The sequence below is a fragment of the Panicum virgatum genome, chromosome 7N (genome assembly GCF_016808335.1).
Source record: "Panicum virgatum strain AP13 chromosome 7N, P.virgatum_v5, whole genome shotgun sequence".
In the NCBI taxonomy this organism is placed as follows: Eukaryota; Viridiplantae; Streptophyta; class Magnoliopsida; order Poales; family Poaceae; genus Panicum; species Panicum virgatum.
The window spans coordinates 5,974,588-6,000,737 of NC_053151.1; the positions used below are offsets into that span (position 1 = coordinate 5,974,588).

The window sequence follows — 26,150 nt, forward strand, 5'->3', positions numbered from 1 at the left end:
CAATAGGAAAAACCTATAGATCTAGCAAATATCGATAAATTGTGAATAAATCTAGTCGAGAAAATAGCGATGCACCAAAGATCAAAGCCTAGATTAATTCAATAAATTTTGAATAGATCTAAACGAAGCAACAGCGATGCGCCCAAAAGCTAAAGCTCAGATTTACTCGGCAAACAAAAACTTACCAGCAAATGTCACTCGAATGTGAGGTGTCCTTGATCAACTCGAAAGAACTCGTAGAAAAAGAAAATAGCGAAGTCACTGACTTGAAAGTAAATCGCAAGGAAATTGTAAAGGGTTGTTTTATTGGATGTGTATTAGTTTTTTCAGGTTCTGTACAACCACTATTTATATCCTAGACTAACAAGTCGTAGCCGATTATGGCAAGCATATATCTTGACAAAAAAGAAAAAGATTTCCTAAATAAAACAAACTGAATCACGACCAAATCATCAAAATCCGATCAAATCTGGAATATTCCTTTGGTCCATCGGCAAAGGCATTATCGTCCGATCTCCATACCATAGACGCTAGTACCTTCCAAATTGGAGTATCTTCTCGGCCCATCGGCAGCAACAAAATCAGCTGATTTCCACGCCATGCACGCCGGCCCCGTCCAAATCGGCAACCCTTCTCCACTCCATCGTTTACCTTGTCACGTGTCAAAAAACGGTGTCAACAAATATCAATCGTCCTTCATTCATGGCCAATTGAACCTGGCGACAGAAGACATTACAATCATTAGTCGCATGAGAATGAGAGTTATGAAATTTACAATATGCTCGCCGCTTTAATTCTTCAAGCGGTGGTATGACATGAGAAATTTTAATATGCCCCAAACGCAATAACTCATCAAAAATACGATCACATCTGGAGACATCAAAGGTAAATTTCATTTCTTCTTTTCGACTCTTTTGAGTTGGCTTAAGAGATGCACAAGAACAAGGTTTGGCCACAGATGGCCAAACAAATTCAGCAGTGTAAATCTCTTTATCCTCATCACTCGATGAATCAGAATCATATTCAACAACATGAATATTAGAACAATGAGTCTTATATGCATCTTTAGAATTCTTAAACTTATACTCTTGGTTCATAGCTCTAATTTGCAAAGCATTAAGAGTGTAATAATCAAAACCTTCGAGCTTTTCTTTAAGATGTGAGCGCAAACCACCAAGAGTAATATCTACTAAATCTTTATCAGAAATTGACAAATTGAAGCATTAGTTTTTAATTTCTTTAAATCTTTTAAAATAATCAAAAATAGATTCAACTTTTCCTTGTCTAACCGATGTCAAATCTGTCAATTTAGCTTTATTTTTTCCACTATAAAAGTGGTCATGGAATTTTTGTTCCAATTCAATCCAGGAGCAGACTGAATTTGGGGGTAATGAAGAAAACCAAGAAAATGCAGTTCTAGTCAAAGATAAAGAAAATAATCGAACACACAAAGAATTACTAGAACTAGCCTCACCAAGCTGAGCAACATATTGGCTAATGTGTTCCCATGTTGATCTATTATGATCACCGCTAAACTTAACAAAATTGGAAACACGCCAACCTGTAGGATAAGAAACCAAATAACAGGATATGGTCATTGATACAAACAGTTTCTCCTAGGACTTAAACCTAGTTGCCCAAGCTCAGTTTTAAGCAAAGTAGCCAGACCTGCCTTCATCTTAGTGAGATCGGCCTCATAGTTGTCACTGGTCGATATTTGGGCATTAGTACCTAGGCGATGTGTGGCTGGGTCAGTAGTGCTCATCGTCTGCGTGGCATAATGGGGATTACTTTTGATCAAGTCATTCCAAATATCTTATGGCAATGCCGGTGGAAAAGGCGGTTCGCCGTATGATTTTGTGGTATACGGCGGCACAAAGCCCTCCAATTCATCTGTTCGGCCAGGAGCAGCTGAATTTGGAATTGGCGCAAGCGGTGGTGTCGTCACTGAGGCTAGCACCATGGCACCAGTCTGACCAGTCTGACCACCCCCGACACCGCACCAGTCTGACCGGCCGGTGTGGCCGGTTGGACCGGCTCGGCCTTGAGTGGCCAAACTGTGCCTGGCGGTGGTGTCTGCCCTGCGAATTAATTTGGTGGCATACCATATTCTACCTTTGTTGCAGACGCAGGTGCTACCGAAGTATCAGGAGTATGATCTTCAGTAGGATAAGCGTGATTTACAGATTTACCCTTATCGTTCTTATCCATACGATCACTAAGGTTAAACAACATGTCCTGTGTAACCTTTTGTGAATCCTCAAGCTTCTTCCCAAATTCCGTCATAAATAAATCAAACATGGTTTGGGGAAGGGTGCTTACATTGGCCGTAGAGGAAGTAGATTGGAACGATGGTATGGAGAATTCAGCTTTCTTAACCACCTCGTTCTGTGTTCTCCCGTAGCACGAGAGCAAGTTCTTCATGGCTTCCTCTTGTTGTTTGAGCTTTGCCACAAACGCTTGATGGTCCTCCTCGGGTATGTCATCGTACTTGATGCTGATGACGTTAGATGGATCAATCTTGGAAGCATCTCCATTCTCACCGGCCATAGCAGCCGATGGAGATTTGTTCTTCCCTAGTGGAGTCGCCAAAAAAATATGTTGACGCAAATTTGGTGAACACACAAGCGCTAGAACGCGCAGATCGCAACGATCAATCACTAGCGAGACTTCACGCAGGACCGGTCAGACTGCCTGGTTCAATCGATCAGACCGGTTGGAGCAGAAATCACGCGTACACCTATAACTTCAAACTCGAGAGGGACCCTGTCAGAGATCGAAGAACTAGGGTTGTTCTAGGGTCGGCAGGCCATCTAGAACGCCCTCAGACGCCGTAGAGACGCAAGAAGAACAGCAAAGGGGTTGAAAAATCTAGGGTTTGAGAAAAGAGTAAAAGTAGATGTATTTGATTCGATTGTGGTTCGAAAACTCTCAATCGGCCGTAGCCTTTATATTTATCGGCCGGGGAGGTCGTACCCCTTCCAAATCGGGTTACAAAAGGACTCTAAATTACAGACCTTACTCTACTCGGACTAAACAGGCCTAGACTGGTCGGCCTCGGCATTTGCCAATTTTGAATGTCAACACTAGTTAAGATCCGATTTCTAGAATTGCACTTTTTGTAGAACTTTTTTCAAATTCAAAATTGCACTTTTCATGGGACAAAGGGAGTATGTGCTGCCTTCTCAAGTTGTCATCACCTCCACGCACGTATATGATATGCCGCACTGCACAGCTAGTGCTAATTTTTTCACTTTGAATTTGTGACTTATTTGAACTGGTTTATATCAAATTTTGCAAGGTGTACAAATTAGATGACCCCCACAATAACAGCCTCCATTGCAAATAACAAGGGGTTAGCTAGCTAATCAATCACAAACCAAGACAAAGACTATTCTAGATGCTTATATGTGAGTTGATTAGATAAGTGGCGTGTCCTTTTTACTCTTGCATTCACATTTTAGCCCCCTCTAGATGCATATTTTTATACATTAAGATCATGCAACACTAAACCATGAGTGAGAGAAAATATAAACTGTTTAAATGAGGTCAATATCTGTTAAGTCATATTCTTAAACACGGAGTTGGCAATTTGGGTCAGTCCAGCAAACCTAAGGAATAGACAATACTCATTTCGTGTCTTTTGAATCATGAGAAATACTCCTTGTAGTGAAACAATTTATCATGATCCATTTTATTTAACTATTTAAGTGTTTTAGTATATCTTGTTTTAAGGATTGGCATTTCAAATATTGTTCCTATTGGCAAATTGATGTGAAGATCTGTATTAATACAATAGAATCAACCGTGGAGGACTGTCAACAATCTCAGCAAAAAATTTATATCGTTTATTTTGCACTATTAGGTTTAGCCGCAACACTGTTGCGTATACTTGCAAATAAATACTGACAACGCCAGGGAGTTTTGTGCAACTTAAACGTGAGCTGTCAAAAAGTTTTTGGGTTTTTGGTACTGTATTACTTTCGTTATTATTTGGCAATTAATGTTCAATTATAAACTAATTAGGCTTAAAAGATTCGTCTCATCGTTTACAGTAAAACTGTGTAATAAGTTATTTTTTTAACTGCATTTATTGCTTCATGCATATGTCCAAAGATTCGATGTGATGGGTATTGTAGGAAAATTTTTGGAACTAAACATGGCCTTAATTAGAATCAAATGGTAACGTTCAACATGAAGGTAGGATGGGAGTGTGACTTCGTTCTGAGGGGTGGTTAACACTTTAACAACTTTACCACGTTAGCCCTATGATGCCTTATTCCTAAACAAGTACTTCTACTTCTACAGTCCTAGTACTACATTAACAGTGTTTACACTACAGTCTACCTTCTGTCTAATTAATCTAATATTAGAATATCGACAATCTCAGCTTAACCGGGTGGCTCAATGGTAGGCTCTGCCTCGGGCTCCGGCCTGTGGCTACCTATTTAAATTGGAGCCATGTTAGGCTGCAGGTAACTAGTCAATTGTGCCCCAGGAAAAGAATCTCTCAAATTTGAATGGGGTTGTGGGGTTTCTTTTGAGGTAAAGCAGAAGGAACTGGGAGGCATAAGTGCACTGGATTAGGATGACTTGTCGTGAGGTTCATCCTTCATTGTCTTCATGATACATATAGGCCCTGTTTGAATCCATGGGTTATTTTTTAACCCATTCCAAATAGCTCCAAATAGCCCAAAGGGAGCCAAACATGAAGGTTATTTCTGGGCTACTCCCTCCATACTCGAAAAGAATGTCATTTTGGACAAGTTTTGGGTCAAACATTGGGAACATAAATCATGAATAACCTTTAAGTTGTTGAGTTTTAAAATATGAAAGTCATATGAATAGATTTGTTTTGAAAAATACTTTCATAAAAGTATAAATATATCATTTTGCGATAAATTTTTTTAGAAAAATAAGAAGTCAAAGTTAAGCTTTGGAGACCGTGTTACTGTCCAAAACGACATTCTTTTCAAATATGGAGGGAGTATTTGCAAATAGCCCACCCCAAAAAACTATCTCCTCCAAGGGGTGCTATTTGAGGCTATTTCGTGTGGAGCCCACTGATTTTCTCACTCTCTCTCTTGAAAAAGTGGCGGCCCAATAGTATACCCGATAGGTTGTAGATAGGTTGCTAATACAGTATACCCGATAGGTTGTAGATATGAAAAAGAACGTGCTTAGTTGCGATTTATGGGGAAGATCATTGTACGATTAATGTAGTTGAAAATGATGGTACAATTTGTTTTCCTATTTATTTATGTTTCTTTTCTTTACATGCTCTTTTTTTTTCGAGACACAGTTAGTTTGGGTGGTTTATGTTTCTTGTGCGTGTTGTCACGTAAAAACAGTTGTGAAATCCTCCAAGGTAGTGACAAATGGAACTGAAATTAAAGTTATTATATTATCCTATTTTTATCCCTTCCACATTTCTATTCATCCGATACATTCATGGATGGAAGACAATAATATCTTTTTCTGTAACTAAATTTAAAAAAATAAATGAGATATCTAAAAGCATTCTAAAACATAGGCCTTGGTCTCAGTGTGGAATTGTGAATTGTAGCTTTTAGAATCACATGCTGAAATAAGCGCTCGCAGGCAACTTCTCGCTCAGATTGTAACAATCCATATACAAACTGTTACAATCGAACAAACTGATCCACACAGCTTGTACAATGTTACTATATGCAAGCTGCTGATTACAATCTACAAGCTGAAACAAATATGGCCATAACAAGATTGCAATGTCAAATAGGCTTACATATGTTCCCACCTCTCCATGAGACACTAATCATATATTCTTCATATTATTACTGGTGAAAGTTGAACTAACGAAAACTTCAAACAATTGTGTGCCACAGTGTTAAATCACGAGCTTGCCTACGATCCAATGTTTTAGTCAAATGTCACCAATCAACTTTTGGTTGCGCATATAGGTTTTGGTCTAAAGTTGAGTTGTCTGTTTTTTCTTTAGCTGTTGGATGTCACTGAATTAGTTAGGTCATGCTGCTAGTTCCTGGTTTTGGGGGGTTTAAAGAACCGGGCCACACTGGAAAGTTTGGCACAGGGGACCCATTTGACGGCCAATTGGTATCGTGGGATAGTGACAAGGGATCATTGTCACTCGTGTGCATTTAAGACATTATCACTGGTTACAAAAGACTTCACTACATATCAAGGATTTAATAGTAACAGTAGCGTTCAGTTTGATCCCCCCCCCCCACCCACACACACACGCGCAGTAGGATTAAAAAAACCCAAACTTTATATATTAACTAATTACATTTGTATTTCCCATACCTTGTAATATGACAATTCTTTAAACAATTGGCAATATGGAAAAGGACTTATTATAAATTACAACCTGGTGAAAAAGTGTATTAGAAACATTTGGGAGAGATGCTACAACCATGTAATGTTTAATGATGAAACTCAATTTTCTTTGGTCTAACAAGTATTCTAAAACATTAAATTTCTCTTTAATTGGGGGGGGGGGGGGGTTGAAGAGCAGTAGTTATGTCAGTGTCATACATGAACACTTAGCACGCTTATTACCTTCACCTCAACGAAGCCATTTCATGAAAAGAAAATTGCGAGTAAGATGATGATTAAACTCTGTGCAAAATACTAGAAATTTTGAAAGGTTTTACAATTTACTAATGCAACATGTTTCTGAAATGCTGACCATTTTTGTTCTGATCAATATGGTTACTGTACACCTCAACCCCAAGAACTGATCCAATAAGCCGTGCAGCTGAGAATCATGATCGGTTGTGGGTATTGGGTAACAAGGCGAGATGTAAAGACATACTCCATGTAGAGATTAAACTGGTAAAACTTCAAGAAGTGAATCATGCTGTGCATGTGGATCCTGGAAAAAGTACATGCGGAGCAAGCTGTAAAAATTCTTCTTACCAAATGCCACTAAATTACTGCATACTTGCTCTGCAGCCTGCAGGCACAAAGCTGGAGCAACATGTTTACTCGCAAAAACAAGAGATTCTAGATCCCAATGCAATGCCCATTTTCTTTTCTGGATCCAAGTAGAATGTTATCCTAGTAAATTACAGCAAGAGATGGTTAAACAATTCAGATATATTTTAGAGCATGAACTGTACTATTTCAAAGTATTCAACATAAGCTCTATTATTCTACTTGGAGCTGTTCGTTACAACTATTATTGAACCTATTATTGAACGATGGCACTTCACATAAAAGTTGGCCGTTTTTCATTCAGAAAACTTGAGACAAAATATTGATGATAATATTTTCAACCTTCATAAGGTATTATGGTGACAACTGAACACCAATTTTTCTCTTTGGTCTCAAGAAGCCCAAGGTATAGTTCAAGTTCTTTTATAATCCACCAAATCAAACATTCAAGACAACTTCTTTCTTAGAGTACCAAAAATCAAAAGCAATAACCAACTTACAGCAATACAGTAGTAGTACATGGAATAACTCACTAAAAACAAGAAATTGTTAGCGTAGACCATATGACAGTGACCATAAACTCTCTGAACATTTCTTATATATGGTGGAACCAACCTACGCGGGTTTGAGTTCTATGCTCAGCATATATATGTGATTAGTGCTACTACAGCAGATGACATGTCATCAACAGCCACGTCTATGATGATTTTGTAAATTTCAAAACCTATTCCAAAACCTGCCAGTCTACTCTCTTGGAGGAGTATCGTATTTGGAAAAAAAAAACAAAACCCTAAAAAGCATCTCAGCAGCTTGCACCTAATCACACCACACTACCCATCTCACACCCTCTTCTGCTATGAAAACTTAGACCTCCAAATAAATTACCCACATCCCAAGGTTACTGAGGGCACCACATGCATGTTACTAGATTCCATTTGCACCGCCTTTTTCAACAGGTACAGCACAAGATTACAAGTAACTAGGCCCTGTAGGCAGGCACATGCGAGAAGGAATTACCGTGAAACGATCCGACTGTGCGAGCTGTATCATTTCATCACAAGCAAGTGGGGCCACCGCAAGAGCATTTTTAAAGAGAAAACCCGTATGGCTTCGGCTCCACCTGTTTTGCGCAAATCAGATACTGTAATGTGAAGTCGTTTTGTAAATCAAAGTAAAAATGAACTAGAAGCCAGATGAAGCCACTTCTTTTAACTTCACATGTTTCAGCTCCATCAGTGAAGCTGTTTTGAAGAGCACTTCGAAAGGGCCCTTGTTCTCTTAAAAAAAAAGAGTTTACGGGAATGAGAGACTTCTATATATTGGAGGCGTAAAAAATTTACTACCCAAATTCCGACAGCCCACTAGCAAAAGCGCAACGGCCCAGAACGGCCCACCTCAAAGGAGCATCTCACCTCACGACAACAAAGTAAGATGTCTTCCTGTTTTGCTTTCCCTTTTTCTATCCTTTTATCCATGTAATGAATCTACTTTGTCTAGACTTCATAAATTTGGGTCTTTTATATGCATTCAAAGATTGAAAAATGTTTGGTTCAACAAATTCTCAAACCAAATTGGTATTGACATTAGGCATGTAATTAGTTAAATAGCCTCTAAATGAACTCATTGTTTTATTAAGGAAAAAGTCTATGTTACTATCTCAAACAACTCACTTTGTTCACTTAACCCAATGCATAAAATCGATTCGACTCCTCCTAGACTATATAAATTGGTTCAATCTAGCCCCAATAAAATTTATCCCCCTTTTTTCCTCTCCGCCCATTAGTTGAGTTTTGAGTAGAAATTGCTGGGGTTACATTGGTTACCATAACTTGTGTTCAAAAGGAAATAAGTGGTATTCATGACTATTGTAATTGGTAGGAGCATTTGCGGCTAAATTAACATTTTATCCCTAGAGATACAAAATTACATGAAAATAATTCTTGCAAATATTTTTTTAACATATCATATCATGACTATTTTCATATTAGTGATGATGGATGACCTAGGCAGCACCGTGATGATGGATGACCTAGGCTCTAACCAAGATCGGAGAAGCCCTATCCCCACGAGGCTTTGGAAGTAGCCACAATAGATGAAGCAACCACTACAGCCGGAGACACACCCCGAGCTTCGTGAACCATGGATAGCAGCTCGTCACCGGCTACATATGCCGCCGCAAGCGAAAGGTTGGGCGGCCGAGTGGCTAGCCCAGCCCGGTAGCATCGTTGAGAGAAAAAAAAAACTCTCGCTGTGCTCGCCGCAAGGCTTGGCCCTCACGGGCATAGCCTAGGGTTCGGGGGATTTCTCTACCCGGTTAGGTTTCCTCTTAATGAAAAAACATTGGGGCCGTTTCACACCCCCGGTAGAGTTTTTTTTACATATGCCGCCGCAAGATACCTGATCCTTATCCACTCTCTAATCATTCGCATAGCCCGAAGTTGCCTTCTTATCCTAAACCCTAGAAGCCAACAAACTCACCCTCCCTCTGGGCCGATGAATCGCCGACGGACGACTACTCTACACCGAGAGCACCACCTCCACAGGCTCACCATTGATGCCGGAGTGAAGCGCCGCAAGGATGAGGAAGAGCCCCGGAAGGACTTATTCCATCTTGGCGCCGCCTCCACCGGAGAGGGCCCAACAGACACCGACACCTGCCTACGTCCCAGAGGCCTTCGGAGGCGGAAGGGACCGCCGGCCCCTCGCCCAGCAGACACCACCACCTGTCGTCGTCCCAGAGGCCTTCGGAGGCTGAAGGGACCACCAGCCCCTCGCCCAGCAGACATCACCACCTGTCGACGTCCCAGAGGCCATCGGAGGCGGAAGGGACCGCTGGCCCGACCACGCCACCCTTTCAACTGTAGCTAGACCCTTTCAACTGTAGCTAGGCGATAGGATTCAAGAGAGAGGTCGTTGTGGTGGAGCGCAGCCCGAGCCGTAAAACTGGCTCAGCTCTCCAGGATGCTCATGAGGGCCAGAGGAGTTTAACAGGTGGCCAGTGGTAGCGTTGACGGGTTCTTTATAATTGTAAATTGGTGATCATTATGTGTACTTTTAATCATCTTTAGTTCAAATATTTATACCGCTTCTCCAAAATCAGATTTTATATTTAAAAAATAGCATATAAGTATTTACAATAAAAAAGTTGAAGGTGCATCTAAATGTCACCCATTCACCCTTGGCCACATAGCACAGTGGCCATGGTGGTAGAGTGGGATGTTGAATAAGATTATAATATCCTGTTCTGCTCCAGCAGCCTCCAGCCAGCCAGCAATATTTTCCTCTCACACTACTTCAGCAGCAGCCTCTAACCACCAGCCAGTCAACAGTGTTTTTTCTCTCACACCACTCCAGCAGCAGCCTCCAGCACCAACACAGCGAACAGGGCCATGCGCGGATAGAGCCCTGGCCCCTGGGTCGGTTGCTGCCTCCGGATCCGCTTCTATGGGTTGGTTTGCATTGAGGATTTAAATTTCTTTTTTTTTGACATCTCTCATCTGGGTACAGCTGTAGCATCTGTTCATACACACACGCACACACCACCCTACACACACCACGCACACCACACATGTACAACCAGACCTACAGCTACACACAGATACGAAGACCGCAAACCTCTAAGGCTCCGTAGGCGACGGACGCGTCGCAATCACTTTATGGCTCCACACATGAGAGAGTTAAAATTATTGGGAAACATTGTTCCTGGTGAGAACACCAGCATCGAACCCGGGATTCGAACGCTGGTGGGCAGCGTGCCCACCGACAAGCGCTACCAACCGAGCTGGAGCTTGTTCTCGAGGATTTAAATTTCTGTGTCAAACGCACAGCACCAAGGGCTTCATCTGATGTATTCGTTAGCACTGCAGGGATTTAAATTTCTGTGAAAATTTTAAGTACTGCGTTGCAAAGTTAGCATGTTCAGCCACAAATTGAAGTTCAAAGATCTTTGTATCGTAATTATAATTATATATATAAAAAGAACTTTGGCTAGCAGTTCTTATGCTGTCCCATACACGGAAAACCAACAACCCCAAGCGTTGCCCATACTTTGCCTAATAAGCAATAGCCCATGGGGCATAGCCGCATAACACTACCAAGATCAAAGATACACTGTTGTTGATGCAGCTATAGAGTCAAAGCTTTCGCATATACACAGGCCAGACACTCCTGCAATTAGGATACCACATGATCACTGGTGCACTATACAAAGGATCCTACTTTATCCCTATCTTCGAAAACAAGATGTCAACCGGCAACTAAATCCATCAGTAGTCATGTTACAGGGGATAAAACTTCATAAACATCAGGCCATCAGCACACCACCATGTGCCGAGATCAACACCGAACATCATAAGATCTTAATACCATTGTGTGCGTGACGTGACTTAACATACCAATGAAAGTATAAAAGGTTGGACCATTGCATGGTTTCTGCATTCTTCAAGGCGTAATAACTTCCAGAGATGTCATGGAATCCAACTTCATTAGCCTACGACCCATCCATTTCCACAACCACAGGAGCAAACTATGCTCATGCAAAGAATAATTTCACTAAAGTGTAACAGAGACATGGTATTGCTTAAATCATGATCCAAACGTACCTCATCATCTTCATCAATGAGGTTCATTGCATTGTCCTCGAGATCCCATCCAAATGTAGTCTCCAGAAGCGTTTTTAGTTTTCTAGCCTGCATATGGGATGGAAATGTTAAGAGATATCCTAGTGTACAGTAACATGTCTGAAACAAATTTCTCATCATTTGTGCAAATTAATCCAGGGATTGCAGTAACCATATAACTAGTTCTGCATGTGCTGTTTAAACCACAAAATAGGAAGTTACCAGTTTAAATGCAAAATTCAAGTACAAAATACAGAATCACTAGCAAGGTTTGTGTAAACAAAGAGAACGTTCATAAATGCCAACCCATGATACAAGGTCTCCATCCACGACAGGGGCTTCAAATACTACTGTAAAGAAATCCTGCAACAGTAATTAAGGGAAGTCAGAGGTGCAAGTAGAGTAATTTATAATGCTGCCAACATAATCTCAGGCAAACTATTTCAAATTCAAACATATTAGAATATGTTTCTTATGTGGTTTGCTATGCAGTCTGAGATCAGAAATCTGGACATGAACCAAACAGAAAATCAAGTTAACATTAATATCTTTCTTTTTCTCTGAGCAATTCGTTAGGTATAAAAAGGCATTTTAAAACATTCAAAGGTGGAAATTCACAATAGAAACTAGGACACTGAACAGATAAATTATCCATTTACTAATCCAATGATATTATGACTTGATGCTAAACCCAAAAAGCAATACCGTCGTAGTGAACCTTGGTTTGCATCAAATAAACATAAGGCACAGCCTAAAGAATCACGGCATGTGATGTGAAGATAAACCATGGGGGTATGGGCAGATATAAGAGAACTTAAAATGAGTAGATGATATAAGCTTAGCTGAGAATAGATAGAAAGCTAGCATATCTATACTGACAAATCTACCTTTAAAAATACTCCGATATGATCTCTTTAACACATAGAATAGAGAAACAACACAACTAACAAGGAACTATATATTTTTATCTATGCACAGGTGAGATCATGGACAGTACCGCTATAACCACTGGCGGGAACCTTTTGGCAGCCAACAAAGGGTCTACAGATTACAGCAGAGGGCCAAGTAAATTATTTCCTTCGCTTGTCTGCTCTCCTTGGATTTACTAAGTAGTGCTAATCATGTATTTTCTAGTTAGAAGATACTTAAAGGCTGCACAGACAGAGCATTGGTAAATTGGCCTATCCTTATTTCTTTGTATAGCTAGGCCAACATAACAGTGTAATTACACAGCAAACATCACATGATAAAACTGTTAGACATATTTGTGTGTATGGATGGATGGGTCCGAGCCTGTGCCGTGTATTGGCCAGTCATCTCCCCTCCTTTGATTCGGATTATTAGAGACAGGAGGAGATCTTGTATGGCTCTGTTTCTATAAGCCCAGGATCTCCTCACCCCCTCTATATATATGTATACCCTACATCTCAATCAATCTAATCTAATATTCCACACAATCTTCATTGCTTTCAAAAACAATTGTTATAAAGTAAAATAAGCTGAGTTACTCAAGGATTTAACTTTGTGCTACCTTGCTGAGTTACTCAAGTAGTTTCTTTTTACAAATTTTATGTCAGGGATTTCAGGGACCCCCCAAAAAATAAACTAGCCAAATATGATGTTGAACAATTATTTCCCTCTATAGTGTTTTCAATAGTGAATAAATAACCAAGGAAAACCTGAGGTATCAGTACTCCTGGCATTGATTACTAGGAAAACCTACTTTTGAGTGTCATACTTTACCCAACGGAGTTAAAATATTTTACTTAAGGTATGACATTGCAGTGCTAGACTTGAGGGAATGGTAGAAACAGGAAATTCCATTTCCGAAAAAGATAGTACAGAAGTAAAGTTGCAAAGGTGAAAAAGAATGCTTCTTGAGTGGCACATAGATGGAACATAAACTTTTTACTAATCCCAATTCTTTGAATACTGTTAAGAGTAGGATGCATGAGCCAGAAATCAACTTCAAATGGAACACATTGGGAACTTCAGTCCTGCTGTTGATGGCTTGTTGGAGCTGATTTGACATATCAAGATATGGTCAATTCTATTCTTAGTGTGCCACGTTTCCAGTTTTAATATATATTTCTGGTTAGGCACATAATCAAGTTTAGGAAATGACAAAAGTAATAGTATCTTAATCTGTGTGCATATCTTTCTACCAACACTGTACAAATAAAAATTACCTTGGAAAGACGGTAAAGGAATATGTCTCTTGAAAACCATGCTTCATCCAAAAACAGAGAGTTGCTCACATCCTCATTTCTGGAATCTTGGGTACGTTGAAACCCATGCTTGAGTTGATAGTAAAATGTCCTAAGAAACTAAATTCAATAGAAAGCAAATATAGAAATCTGTTAGTCATCATGGTTTGCTATATTCTCCCAGATAATAAATAAACACATGCTTGAGCTCAGACATGAAAGTAGAATGGCCAGATAATACCTTTACAAACAGGTTAGTCCTTGTATGAAGAGGCTGCCAGGGATAAGGAAATGAAAGGTCAATAAGCATGCAAATTATCCATATATAGACCCCCAACCCCATCCCCAGACCACCCACACAAACAGCCCACCCACCCGCCCTGGCTAGTATAGCGTGGTCTTCTTCTATCCATTTTTGAGTTTTTCTAACCTTGGTTTTTGGGATCAAATTTTATAATACCCGGCATGATTTTTTAATGTGTGGGTAGGTTACAGCACCCAGAAACTTTTGAACCACGATGGACACTGTATCAGCTGTTAAGATCTAACATTGTCATCATGCAATTTGATTAAAAATTTCATAGAGAAGTACAGTGACTTAGCTTCATCAAGATGGTCATGTAGTTAGAAGTTCAGACATTGAACCTGTTCCAAACAGGGACTAATTGTAGCTGATGAGGTCTTGAAACTTAAAAACAGTGATTGAAAATTTTCACGTGGAAGCATGGTCTCTAGATTTCATCAATACATAGCACTGATGTAACGAAATAAGAAACCAAGACATTTTCCAATATAATAAAAGATGGGCTAGAGGACTCGACAAAAAAAAAATCAATCTATGTATTTGCCATAAGCATAAATATATTTCAGCAACATTGTACAGTAAAAGGAAGCCCCATATAAAATTATATCCATCAATAACAATAATAATGCTGGTTAAGATTAAGAATAGAATAATACTTACAGCTTCACTACAGCTCAAGAGAAGACTGACTAATGCTTTCCACTGCATGAAAGCCTCCAGCGATTGGCCCATCTACATAAATCAAATATATGAGAATAGTCTAGTGGAACCTGTAACTCATTATAGTAATATTTAGTACTGTCTGTAGTACCATAAAAGCTATGAAAGCGAACTGCAACTCCCCCAAGAGTAAATCTTCTTGTCCTTGATAATTTTTGGCCAAAACACTTTCCAGCAAGCTTGACTAAGAGATAGAACAGGCTCATCAATAAACAATTACAAGTTATCAATTCAATGTCAAGTTATTTAAATGACATCTAAAGGAGGGATAAATTTGAGCAAACAATTCAATAATAGCAGAAATTTTTGGCCTTGATATTTTTTGGCCAAAACACTTTCCAGCAAGCTTGTCTAAGAGATAGAACAGCCTCATCAATAAACAACTATAAGTTATCAATTCAATGTCAAGTTATATAAATGACATCTAAAGGAGGGATCAACTTGAGCAAACACCTACTTGCAGATTGTATTATGATTCAAGCAAACTTAGATAGTAGTATGATTCACATATGAAAGTATTAAGCAGCAATAAATTAATAGCCATGCCTATTGATCACCGTGTTGACAATCAATCTCTGATTGCACTCTCTTGTATTATTCAATTCTGTTAGCAATGCTCATGTATGAGCTCTAGGAAGAACACATGAACAGGGTGAATGTAGTACTGCTGGATCAATGCTAAGAGTATTTTTCTACAGGTGTCCTTTATATGGGCATGATACAAGCCCCTAACTGTATCACCCGGGGTTCACCCCTCTTTCTTCTTAATATATTGATGTGCAGCTCTCCTGCGCGTTTGAGAAAAAAAAGTACTGCTGGAACAAGCTTCCCAGCTAGCCTCTTCTCTACATTTATATGCAAAAGTTTCAGTAAAAATGGTGTTACCTACCATAGTACAGTAGAGGGCTTGAGGCCATAGTGACAGGAGAGGGCTTGAGGCCATACTGACATACTCCCACTCTTCTATAACTACTACACACTATGTCATGCTACCTACTGTTATGCAAGTGGGGCCACATGTTTGCTCTATACTTGCTACATGCCTGCTGCCATCAGACAGTTGACTGGCAAGGCTGGTCCATAGGCTAGGGGGCTCACAAAAGATCAGTCTAGGACAAGGAGTACATAATCAAATTCCAGATTGTTATATGTATGGGACAACTGTACTCCCTCTGGTTTAAAATATAGACCGTTTTAGGATTCCTACTGATCAAACCTTTTTAGCTTTGACCATCAACATAAAAACTTTTAGGAAGATTGACAACATAAGATTGACATTCCTAGGTTCACCATGAAACATATTTTTAATATATTTAATTATCATGATTGGAAACTGTTACTAACCTTGGGAAATTCAAGAAGATAAGCCATCCCTTAGGGATGAGGTATCTATATATATATAGTCCACATGGGTCATATGGGATGGGCCTACAATATATATATGGGCCTTGACATGATTAACAGAAACAACATATTTTCAAGAAAATATCGGTCAAATCTTCACCTAGTAGACCGTATCAATGTGCTAGATGATATAGATTTTGAATTAGAGGGAGCAAGTGATAATAACATTACTTTGTCCAAGTTCAGTGCTGTCAAGTCAACCCCGGAGACGTTCTTATGCTTAACTGAGGCAGGGATACTTGTGTAGTAGCATCCTCTCCGCTCAGCCTGCACAGGAGCATTTTTTGTAAACTTGCTCTCTCTTAATTGTTCCATCAAGCGTCTCTCCATGTCACTTTGGGGAGCTTTATCCATCCATGATGACTCCAATGCAATTGTAATTTCCCCTCCAATTGGTTCTGGATGAATCAATCAAACGTAATTAGTCTCTTCTCTATTAATTGATTTCATCAAACATGTCATGATGCAGCTATTTCCCACAATCAAAGCAAAAAACAAGGAATGCATCTCATACCAAGACGCTCAATGGCACTCTGTGACAAGTAGCTTGAAAGTTGTTTCCAATCTCCGTAAGAATCCAAATTGTATGGTCCAAGCTGATCATCAAACTCAAAGCGCCTTACTGCTTCAGAGTATCTGATTTCCTACCAAAAAATAAACTTCAGTATAACGAAAAGGCATGTTTGAGTTGATTCTTTGGAATAAATAAATATTCTTGTCTTATCTGCTTCTTATTTCATAAATTATTTATCGCTGACAACAGAAATATGCAAAACAAAGTGGGCATAAAGTTCTCTAAACTAAATTCATTGCATATAATCTGTTAGGTTGCCACATTTGGTGCAAACCCAGCAGACTAAGACCTTGTTTTTTTCCATGGACATTTTTTAAGTCCCTGTCACATCAAAAGGAATCTTACTATTTTGAAGTATCAAATAAAATCTGTTTATAATTTTTTTTTGACAGCCAAGTGTTAATTTGCGAGACGAATCTAATGAGCCTAAGGGGTTGTTTGGTTTCAGGGGCTAAACTTTAGTCCGTGTCACATCAAAGAGAATCTTAGTATTTAAAAGTATTAAATAAAGGTTAATTATAAAACTAACTGTAGAACCCTGGCGCTAAACTGCGAGATGATTAGCGTATGATTACTGTCGCATCACTGTACCAAATTATGGATTAATTATGCTCATTAGATACGTCTCGCGAATTAGCACTCAGCTGTCAAAAATTTTTTATAAACATAATTTATTTGATACTCTAAAATAATAAGATTCCTTTTGATGTGACAGGGACCAAAAAAAAGTCTTGGGAAACAAACAAGGCCTAATTAATCCATAATTTGCTACAGTGATGCTACAGTAATCATACGCTAATCATGGATTAATATACCTCATTAGATTCGTCTCGCAGTTTAGCCCCAGGGTTCTGCAGTTAGTTTTATAATTAATCTTTATTTAACACTTCTAAATACTAAGATTCTCTTTGATGTGATATGGACTAAAATTTAGCCCCTGGAACCAAACAACCCCTAAGAATATAGAGAGGTCCTAAACTAGTCGAGGCCATCCATGTTGTGCTTTATAAGCATATTGTGTAAGCATTATATGCTTAAAAATGTACAAGGGAAAGACAGTTCACAGAGACATAAAGCCACAGAGCAAAGAAAATTTAAAGGAGTTTGAAGCTTCCACACTACCATATAGCAAAATGCACTTTGTTTATCTTTTCCTAAACATAGGTTGATGTCATCTGATTCCAGTAGAATACCTTGTATAGTATGTATAAAAAAGTGAGAAGACATGAATAAGAATAATTGGAGCAGAGCATGAATAGAGCTTCTTGCAAGCATCAGAAATAATAGATTACTATAATTACAGTGTCGCTACATCTCACATCAATTCATTTGTACCTCTTGTCTTTGGTCAAAGTGCTCATTATCATATAAACATACAATTTCGCATTTTTAATTAGCTACTGAATGGTACAGATCCCGAAATAACTTAAAGATTCTAAAAGCACTTGGTATATCACCTCCTCTTCTGACAACTTGATTAACCTCTCCTCTTGTGCATCCCACTTTCGAACAATCACCTGAAAAACACCACACAGAAGATGAGAGTATATGTAAAGTGTAACTAAGTGCCATCCGTAGTTTTTTTTCTGACTAAAAAAAATGAAGAGACACTTCAAATCATTAAAATGGAATGCATTCCCATTATTGTTTGTTACAGACTACGATTTTCATTCTAGTTTCTGTTATTACCCTAAACTTCTTTATCTGTTTCCATATCTACATCCTATAAACCGAAAATTTGTAATCTCTCCAGTACCTTCCATTAGGAAAATTTGAACGAAAATGGGTAGGGCGGAGTAACTATATACATATAAAATACAAGTATGAACTATGCGTTATTTGAAATGCTGATGCTGATGCTAATGTATCTTTTCTGTTTAATAACTAAAATAAAAGAACAAATCAAGAACTATAGTACAAAAATGAAGGGTACAGATAAACATAAAACGTCTTACATTATGATTTACTATCCTATTTGATACTCCCTAAATAAACATAATTAAAGGAATACAAGCAACTGATCTAATAGATTTATTGGTTAATTCGATAGCACATACAAAGACAAATTATCCGTGAGAAACAGGTGAGAAACAGCCAAAAGAAATAAAAGCTGCATTTTAATCCTATAAAGAATAATTAGTGCAATAACCCCTCTGCTGTCAATAAACTTATAAACATGCTTTGGGACAATAAAGAGAAGTACCTCAGATGGTTGAGTAATAAGAAAGAAACTGACAGTAGGCGCAAACTCATTCCCACTCCTAAAAGTGATTAGGTTGGGGATAAATGGTCAGTACAGTATAGCATACTGTATTACATAAAGCAATGGCGTTACACATACAGACCATCAGACTGCAGGGCATTATGAAAATAAAGCAAACAGAGCATGCACACCAATATTCCCCCATTTTATGCAGCACAAAACATTGCAGGGTGGGATCAAACAAGAGAAGAAGAAATCAGCAGCATGATGCTGCTTATCTAGTACTACTCTATAAGCCTGGGTGTAGCGCAGTCTCCTTAAAAGTACTACTTGCATATGACAAAAACAAAGAGGACCTCCAACTCTAAGATACATGGTTTCTGTTGTTCAATCCTGCTGGATGTTTCCAACTGACAATCTAGAAGAATGGAAGTGCAGCACAAGTAATGGATTACTGCAATTTGGTATTAGTTTGCCTTTGAGTTATTTGCACACAGATAATCCAAATCCACCACATTTCCGGATAACAGTTGGTTCACATGTTGTAAGATGGGGACTGTAGCTAGCTCATACTTATACCTGCTGGAGGAGCAGTAGTAGACGAAATGGGGCCCCGGAGGCACCATCTTCATCCCTTTGAACTTGGGCCCGACAGAGAACACCTGTAGAAGCACAAGCACAGGAAGCAGGCGGAGGCGAAGTCCCGTAAGTCGCTTGACGCACGCACGAACGTCGCTGGCAGATTCGGTTGTTGGGGGGAGAATCGGGCCTACCTGCGTATCGATTCCGAAGAGCGTGCGCTGGGGGACGTCGAGCAGGACGAGCGTGGAGCCCTTCCGCACCAGCTCCGTCGCCGCCTCCGGGTCCATCCGCGCCGCAGCGCCGCCGCCGCTCGCCATGCCAGTGGAGCGCGCGCACCTGCACGGGAGGGTTCTGGAACGGGACGAGACTAGACGACTGCACGGTGCACGCGCAAGTTCCAGAAAGCCCGTCGTCTTCTTCAGCCCATGGGCTGGCTGCAAACGCTGGAAGCTCAAAATGGGCTCGGCCCATTTATCTCTGCAGTTCAGGCCCATAAACCCGTCCACTCCTGCGTCTCCATCTCCAGCCATCGCCCATCGGCGCCCCTCGCATCAAAAAACACTCCGCCGCCGACCACCGCTGCCGGAGATTCCCTCGTCCGGCACCAAGGTCAGAGATCCCGTCTACCTCGCTGCCAGCTTCCCCTCCTTGTATTCCTTAAGGTCGCGGCGCCCTCCTCGTCTTCCTCGCGGCCGCGGCACCCTCCTCTTCTTCCTCGAGACCAGCGCCCAGCCCCTCTTCTTCCTTGCGGACGCGGCTTCTTTGCGAGCTGGATCTCGCCGGGGCAGTTGCGCCGCCAGCCGGCGGCGGGCGGAAGGAGAATCCTGTGCGCAGGCGGCATGGAGGGTCGTTGTGCTTTGTTTGGAGTAGTGGTCGTCTGCCATGCCGGAACAAATGCCAATCGTGCAATCCATGTTTCGGTGTTTCTTTACATGCAATCAGGAATCGAATTTGGCTGCTTTCTAGGATTCCAAAAGCCAATTCAATGGCCATCTAAACAACTGAATTTGAATCATGGCCTATTCCAATACCATGGTAGATTTGGCCACTTCAGTACCATGCCCCAAATGAATGAAAATTACTTTAATATAGTTGCTGGTATAAGATGGTTTTACACATTTACTGTTTTTTATACTAACTCTTTGGGCCCTGGCAAAAGTGTGGTAATTGTGAATAATTTAGTAGCGTTAACACACACAACTTTCATGACTGCGTGCCTTCACAACAATGTAATGTTGCTTCTTCTATTGTCTGTAAGGAAGCACTACCTTTCTTCACTGGATATCTTGGTTTATTCTGCAGATATCTCAGGTCTTAATGTTCCTTCCTGGAATGAATGCCTTCATGCATCTCGTGTTGTTGCGCTTGTTTTTTTCTCTCCCAAAATTGTTGTTGGGTTCAAATGAATGTCTCATCCCTCATATTAAATCTTACCCTGATATGACTTATGTATTAGGATTGAAATATTGCATGTTCTTATGGAGAGTTGATTTTGTGCAAATCTCTGTAATTATTCTGGGGTTCAGTGTTTCAATCATGTTCTCCTTTGTTCACTGCTGTAAATGTAGTTACAAGTTGCATCCTTCAATTTATTTGTATTAGAAAACCACAGGTGAGGTAGCTCTATTTTTGCATATCTCTCGTGCATTTAAATCCACAGGACTTAGTAGGATAGACATATGTAGTTTGCTTCATTGACGATAAGTGGAAAATGTAAGTTAGCTACAATAGTTTGACTACTATATGAGAAGTTGAGAACTCATGCTTTTTCTTATTTAGAATATGTGTGCGTGCTGGACTTTTATACAGGCTCTCTTTTAATATGAGTGAAGCGCTTAGAAATTTCAATGACATAATGCTCAAATTTGTGTTATCTGTACTGTGAGAAGTTCCTATATCCTTTTGAGCACCGCATACAAAGTTACAGTTTACATAATGAGGAACCTAAGATGTTATGTTGGATTGTCCTGCATTTCGATATTTCAGGTTTTTAGGTTTTGATTAACTTTGAGACTGACTAGGGTGCATGAATTTGCTGAAATACATTACTTGGTTTGTTCTAAATAATCATGTTTATTAGGATCAACTGGTTGGATATTCTTCAATTTAATTGATTAATTAGTTAATCTTTCTACTTTAAGGTTTGCAAAATGTTCTATTCATTTTATACCAAACTGTGATTTTGTGTTGATGCTGATGCACGACTATTGGCTGAATGTGCAGCCATGGACAAGTATAACAACAACACTCGGTTTGCACCCTTGAGAGATGCTCCATTTTCTCTCCGTGGTAAGTACACCTGGAGACCTGTCTTCTATGCTTCTTTTAGTTTCGAATTGTCAACAACACTGGGTACTCGTTAGGAGATGGTGGCAGGCTGAAAGCACACTAGTATCTTTCCAAGTAGATTGTTATTTTGAATATTTAGTAATATAGTTGGAAATGAAATAAGTGTATTGAGCTTAAGTCAAGTGAAGATCAATAATGTCCATTGGTTGCCAGTCATTTTGCATTATTATATCTGGTAGGTAACAGTTCATGGTTAATCATGAATTCTGTGGGACCTGGAGGCAAAGGATCCATACCACGTGGTCATTCCAATTATGTCTCATCTTTTTATTTGGATATAATTTTAAATTTGGTGTACAGCTTCACGTAGTGCATCCTTTGTTGTAAATTATGTGCAAATCAATGTCTTTAGATGTGCTTTAGGTGGAATGCAGTGGCTCTGCTCAGTTCATTCCACACAGTTGGCCATTCTAAATTTATTGCATTCATCTTTTCAGGTGCTATTGGTGGCTCGAACTCAAATCTTGAGCAAGCCAGAGGCTACACATCTTTGCCTCTAGCAGCCCTGCAACCAAATGTGTCTGCACCTGGAAGCCGAGCCATGCACACAAGCCGCCCCATGGCAGCTCCTGTTGCAAACCGCCCATTGTCACCCCACCTCCCGCTGAAGAAGCCACAGTTCAGTGCTACGTTCTCAATCTCGCACCGTATTTTCGGTGTCGCGTTGGGAGTTGCCATCATATCCGTCCCTCTTGCCACCAAGTTCAGCCTGATGTTTGGTGTTTGAGAGTGAACTGCCACATCGACGATTCTGATTTCTGCAGATGTTTCATCATCTGGTTTATGCTTAAACTGACTCTGGGTGCTGTTGGAATAACATCATCATCATGCTCGCAAACTTGGGTAATAAGTAAGACCGCCAAATGATCAGTGTAAGGATCTCATTCTGAATGGACATGCTGTTATGTGGTCTGCAAATTTGGCCAGAACATTGATTCTTTATGCACGCCTTACAGCAAAGGCATGAATTCTGGGTTTTGGATCGAGGATCTGGATTTTATAAATTCTTAAAAGTTGAACATTATTGACGTATAATATCTACAGACGTGCCTGTTGTAGTGTTGTTGAACATATAACTGTGGTTTTTGTTGCGGGGCGGGGTGAGAAGCCGTACCAACAACGGAAATGTTCAGCACATGTTGGATCTAATTTGTTCTATCTATGATAGATGAAATGGTTTTGTTGAACATATAACAGTTGTTCACATGTTGTAAGAATTGGGGATTGTATTTGTAGCTAGCTCATACTGATACCTGCTGGAAGAGCAGTAGTAGACGAAATGGGGCCCTGGAGGCACCATCTTCATCCCTTTGAACTTGGGCCCAACAGAGAACACCTGTAGAAGCACAGGAAGCAGGCGGAGGCGAAATCCCGTAAGTCGCTTGACGCACGCACGAACGGCGCTGGCAGATTGGGTTGTTGGGGGCAGAATCGGACCTACCTGCGTATCGATTCCGAAGAGGGTGCGCTGGGGAACGTCCAGCAGGAGGAGCGTGGAGCCCTTTCGCACCAGCTCCGTCGCCGCCGCCACCACTAGCCATGCCACAGTAGAGCGCACGCTCGTTGGGAGTGTTCTGGAACGGGAGACGAGACGACACGAATGCACCTGCACGTGTTTCGACAAGTTCCATAAAGCCCGCTGTCTTCTTCAGCCCATGGGCTGCAAACGTTGGAAGTTCGAAATGGGCTCGGCCCATTTATCTCTACAGTTCAGGCCCATAAACCCATCCACTCCTGCGTCTCCATCTCCAGCCATCGCCCATCGGCGCCCTTCGCGTCAAAAAACACACGGACCTCTGCTGCCGGAACACTCCGCCGCCGGAACTCCGCCACCGACCACCGCTGCCGGTGATTCCCTCGTCCGGGACCAAGGTCAGAGATCCCATCTTCCTCGCTTCCAGCTTCCCCTCCTTAAGGTCGCTGCGTCCTCCTCGTCTTCCTTGCGGCCTCCTTCGCCTCCTCGTCTTCCTCGCGGCCGCGGCACCCTCAACCTTCAGCTTCCGCTCTACCAGCTGGTCTCCGAGGCGCCTGTTCTCCATGCACAGCTACTGTACCATCACTGTGAGGTTGGCGATGGTTGGTCCATCAGTGGCCGAGTCAACTCTTGGCCCTGCCAGCTGTTGCTGCTGGGTCCTGACCTTCCGAGGAGACGGACTGTATGCTGTGCCCTTCTCCGTCACCTCCAGAGTTCGAGTAGGGGTTGCCCCTTGCCCAGACACCGGGATGTTCACCTGGGGGCTAGGACTCATGGAAACGTTCTATGGCGGTGCGGATGATTCTGATGCAGCACTCTCCTTGAAGAGTTGTTTGGCCGCCGTCTTCTATGGGGACTGGACCTCCTTGGACGGCCTTCCATAGGGACTCTGAGCACGAGCCTTCGTCCTTTGCATCTTGAGAGGTGACGGGGAGCGCGCCATGGAAGGGGGGCGCTGGGTGTTGTGCCCCATGGTCGGCCGACCGCTGAGCGGTGTCTCCCGCCGCCCCCATCGTGCCAGCAGCTGGCTCCATGGCCACACTACTACAAAATTCTATTTTGCGAGGCACTTAAAGATCGGCTCGAAGGCGGGCAGAAAAAAAACCGCCTTGGTTAATGGTCAGCATTAACCTAGGAGGTCATTTTTTCTTAACCGAGGTGGTTACAAAAAACCGCCTCGCAAAATCGATTAACCGATGCGGACTCCTTAAAATATCCGCCTTGGTTAATACTCCTATTTTCCGAGCCCGCCACGGTTAATGGGCCAAGCCCAATGCAAGCCCATATGAGCCTAGAAGCTGAAGCTAGTATAAATATGAATCAAAACCCTAAACCTACACGCGCCGCCCACTCCTCTCTCCCTCCTCTCTCTCTCTCTCCATCCTCTCTCCCTCCCTCCCCTCCCACGCCGCCCCAACCCCGTTGCCGCCCAGGCCGCTCCTTCCCTCCTCTCCCAGAGTACTCCCCCTCCCACCGCCGGCCGCACATCCTCCCTCCGTCCTTCCCCTCCCACGCCGCCCCTGCCCCGCCGGCGCGCAGGGCCGATCCGGCGGTGGCAGCCCCGGCGGCGCGAGGAGGGGCAACGGCCCGAGCAGATCCGGCAGCCCCGCGGCGCGAGTAGATCCGGCGGCCCGGCAGCTCGGCGGCGCGAGGAGGGGCGGCAGCCCGGCGACATGAGCAGTGACGACTCGGTGTGGAGGAGGGGCAGCGGGGCGGGGCCGGATCCGCCGCCGGCCTTGGCCCTCGTCGTGGAGGGGGCGTGGCCTCGGCCCGCGGACCTCCCCGGCAGCGGCAGCGGTAGCGGCGGACGTCGCCCTCATCCCCCGGCGGCGCGGCGACGGCGGACCTCGCTCTCCTCCCCCGGTGGCGCAGAGGCTCGGCGTGGTGGGGCCCATGCACGGCGGGTGAGCGGGCTGCGGTGGGCTGCGGCCATGGCGAGCGGCGGCCACGGCGGGCGCGCGTGCCTCGGCAGGCGCGCGTGCCTCGGCGGGCCGGGGGCGGCACTGGGCGCGTGGGCCGTGGCAGGATGCGGCGGCGCTGGCCTCCGGCTCGAGCAGGGGCCAGATCTGGCGAGCAGGGGCCGGATCCGGCCTCCCCCGGCGGCTGCGCGAACGGCGGTGCAGTGGCGGCGCCTCTCCCGTGGATGGGCTCGGCGGGCCCTAGATGGGCTTGGCGGGCCTGTCCATGGGCATCCCAACCGCCTCGGTTAATGCTAGATTAACCGTGGCAGAAGCTCCGAGGTGTTTGCATAGACCGCCTCGGTTAATGCTTTTTGCCCGCCTCGGTTAATGTTTTTTGTTGTAGTGACAGGGGCTTCACAAAGGGTGTCTGGTACTCCATCATTGCATCAATGGCTGGGATTGGCGCATCAGCTAGTGGCAGGACCGTAGAACGGGTAGCGGCAAGCTTTGTGCTTGAGGGCTTTGGGGTTCCCTCGCCGGCCATGGTGAAAGGGAAGCTGGATGCTACTAGGGTTGGATGGAGGTGTAGAGTAGAGGGAAACAAGGTGGAGAAGGAAGGGTTTAGGTTTCCTAGGAAAGAGATACGAGGTCCCCTCTTTTCTTCTCGCTAAACCAGATGTGCCTGCTCAGGTTGGGCTTAACATGGGCTAAGGAGGCCGTGCACCAAAGATGAGCCACATTGGAGCCACCCCATAGCTGACCGACCATGGTGGTCGGTCGACCATGGCTAGGCTCCAATGGGCCCCAGCTTCCTCTGGTAGACACGTTGGGCTAAATATATCCTGGTTCAAGTGGGCCAAACTGTCTATTTGGCCTT

At 42.5% G+C, this 26,150-nt stretch overlaps 2 protein-coding genes across 6 annotated transcripts; one reads left to right on the forward strand and one right to left on the reverse strand.

Moving 5' to 3' along the window:
- Positions 1-10,890: 10,890 nt before the first annotated feature.
- On the reverse strand, positions 10,891-19,934 carry LOC120681997 (protein AAR2 homolog). 5 transcript variants are annotated; one of them, XR_005678161.1, is made up of 14 exons: positions 19,741-19,934; positions 19,547-19,629; positions 18,968-19,025; positions 18,222-18,281; positions 16,705-16,834; positions 16,362-16,588; positions 14,878-14,970; positions 14,727-14,798; positions 14,004-14,036; positions 13,745-13,882; positions 11,862-11,918; positions 11,538-11,624; positions 11,331-11,461; positions 10,891-11,103 (listed from the first exon to the last, which is right to left on the reverse strand). XR_005678161.1 is itself a non-coding variant. In XM_039963715.1 (14 exons), exons 1-14 carry the CDS (start codon positions 19,864-19,866, stop codon positions 11,070-11,072), a joined length of 1,293 nt encoding a protein of 430 aa, XP_039819649.1. In that variant the 5' UTR covers positions 19,867-19,934; the 3' UTR covers positions 10,891-11,069. The 5 variants fall into 5 exon arrangements, 4 of the variants coding, with proteins under 4 accessions (XP_039819649.1, XP_039819650.1, XP_039819648.1 ...); XM_039963715.1 differs by having other exon boundaries at positions 11,331-11,425; XM_039963716.1 differs by lacking the exon at positions 11,331-11,461.
- A 25-nt stretch (positions 19,935-19,959) lies between these two features.
- Positions 19,960-22,926, forward strand: LOC120681998 (succinate dehydrogenase subunit 3-1, mitochondrial-like). The gene is made up of 3 exons (XM_039963718.1): positions 19,960-20,158; positions 21,773-21,838; positions 22,336-22,926. Exons 1-3 carry the CDS (start codon positions 19,975-19,977, stop codon positions 22,623-22,625), a joined length of 540 nt encoding a protein of 179 aa, XP_039819652.1. The 5' UTR covers positions 19,960-19,974; the 3' UTR covers positions 22,626-22,926.
- The last annotated feature ends 3,224 nt before the right edge of the window (positions 22,927-26,150 follow it).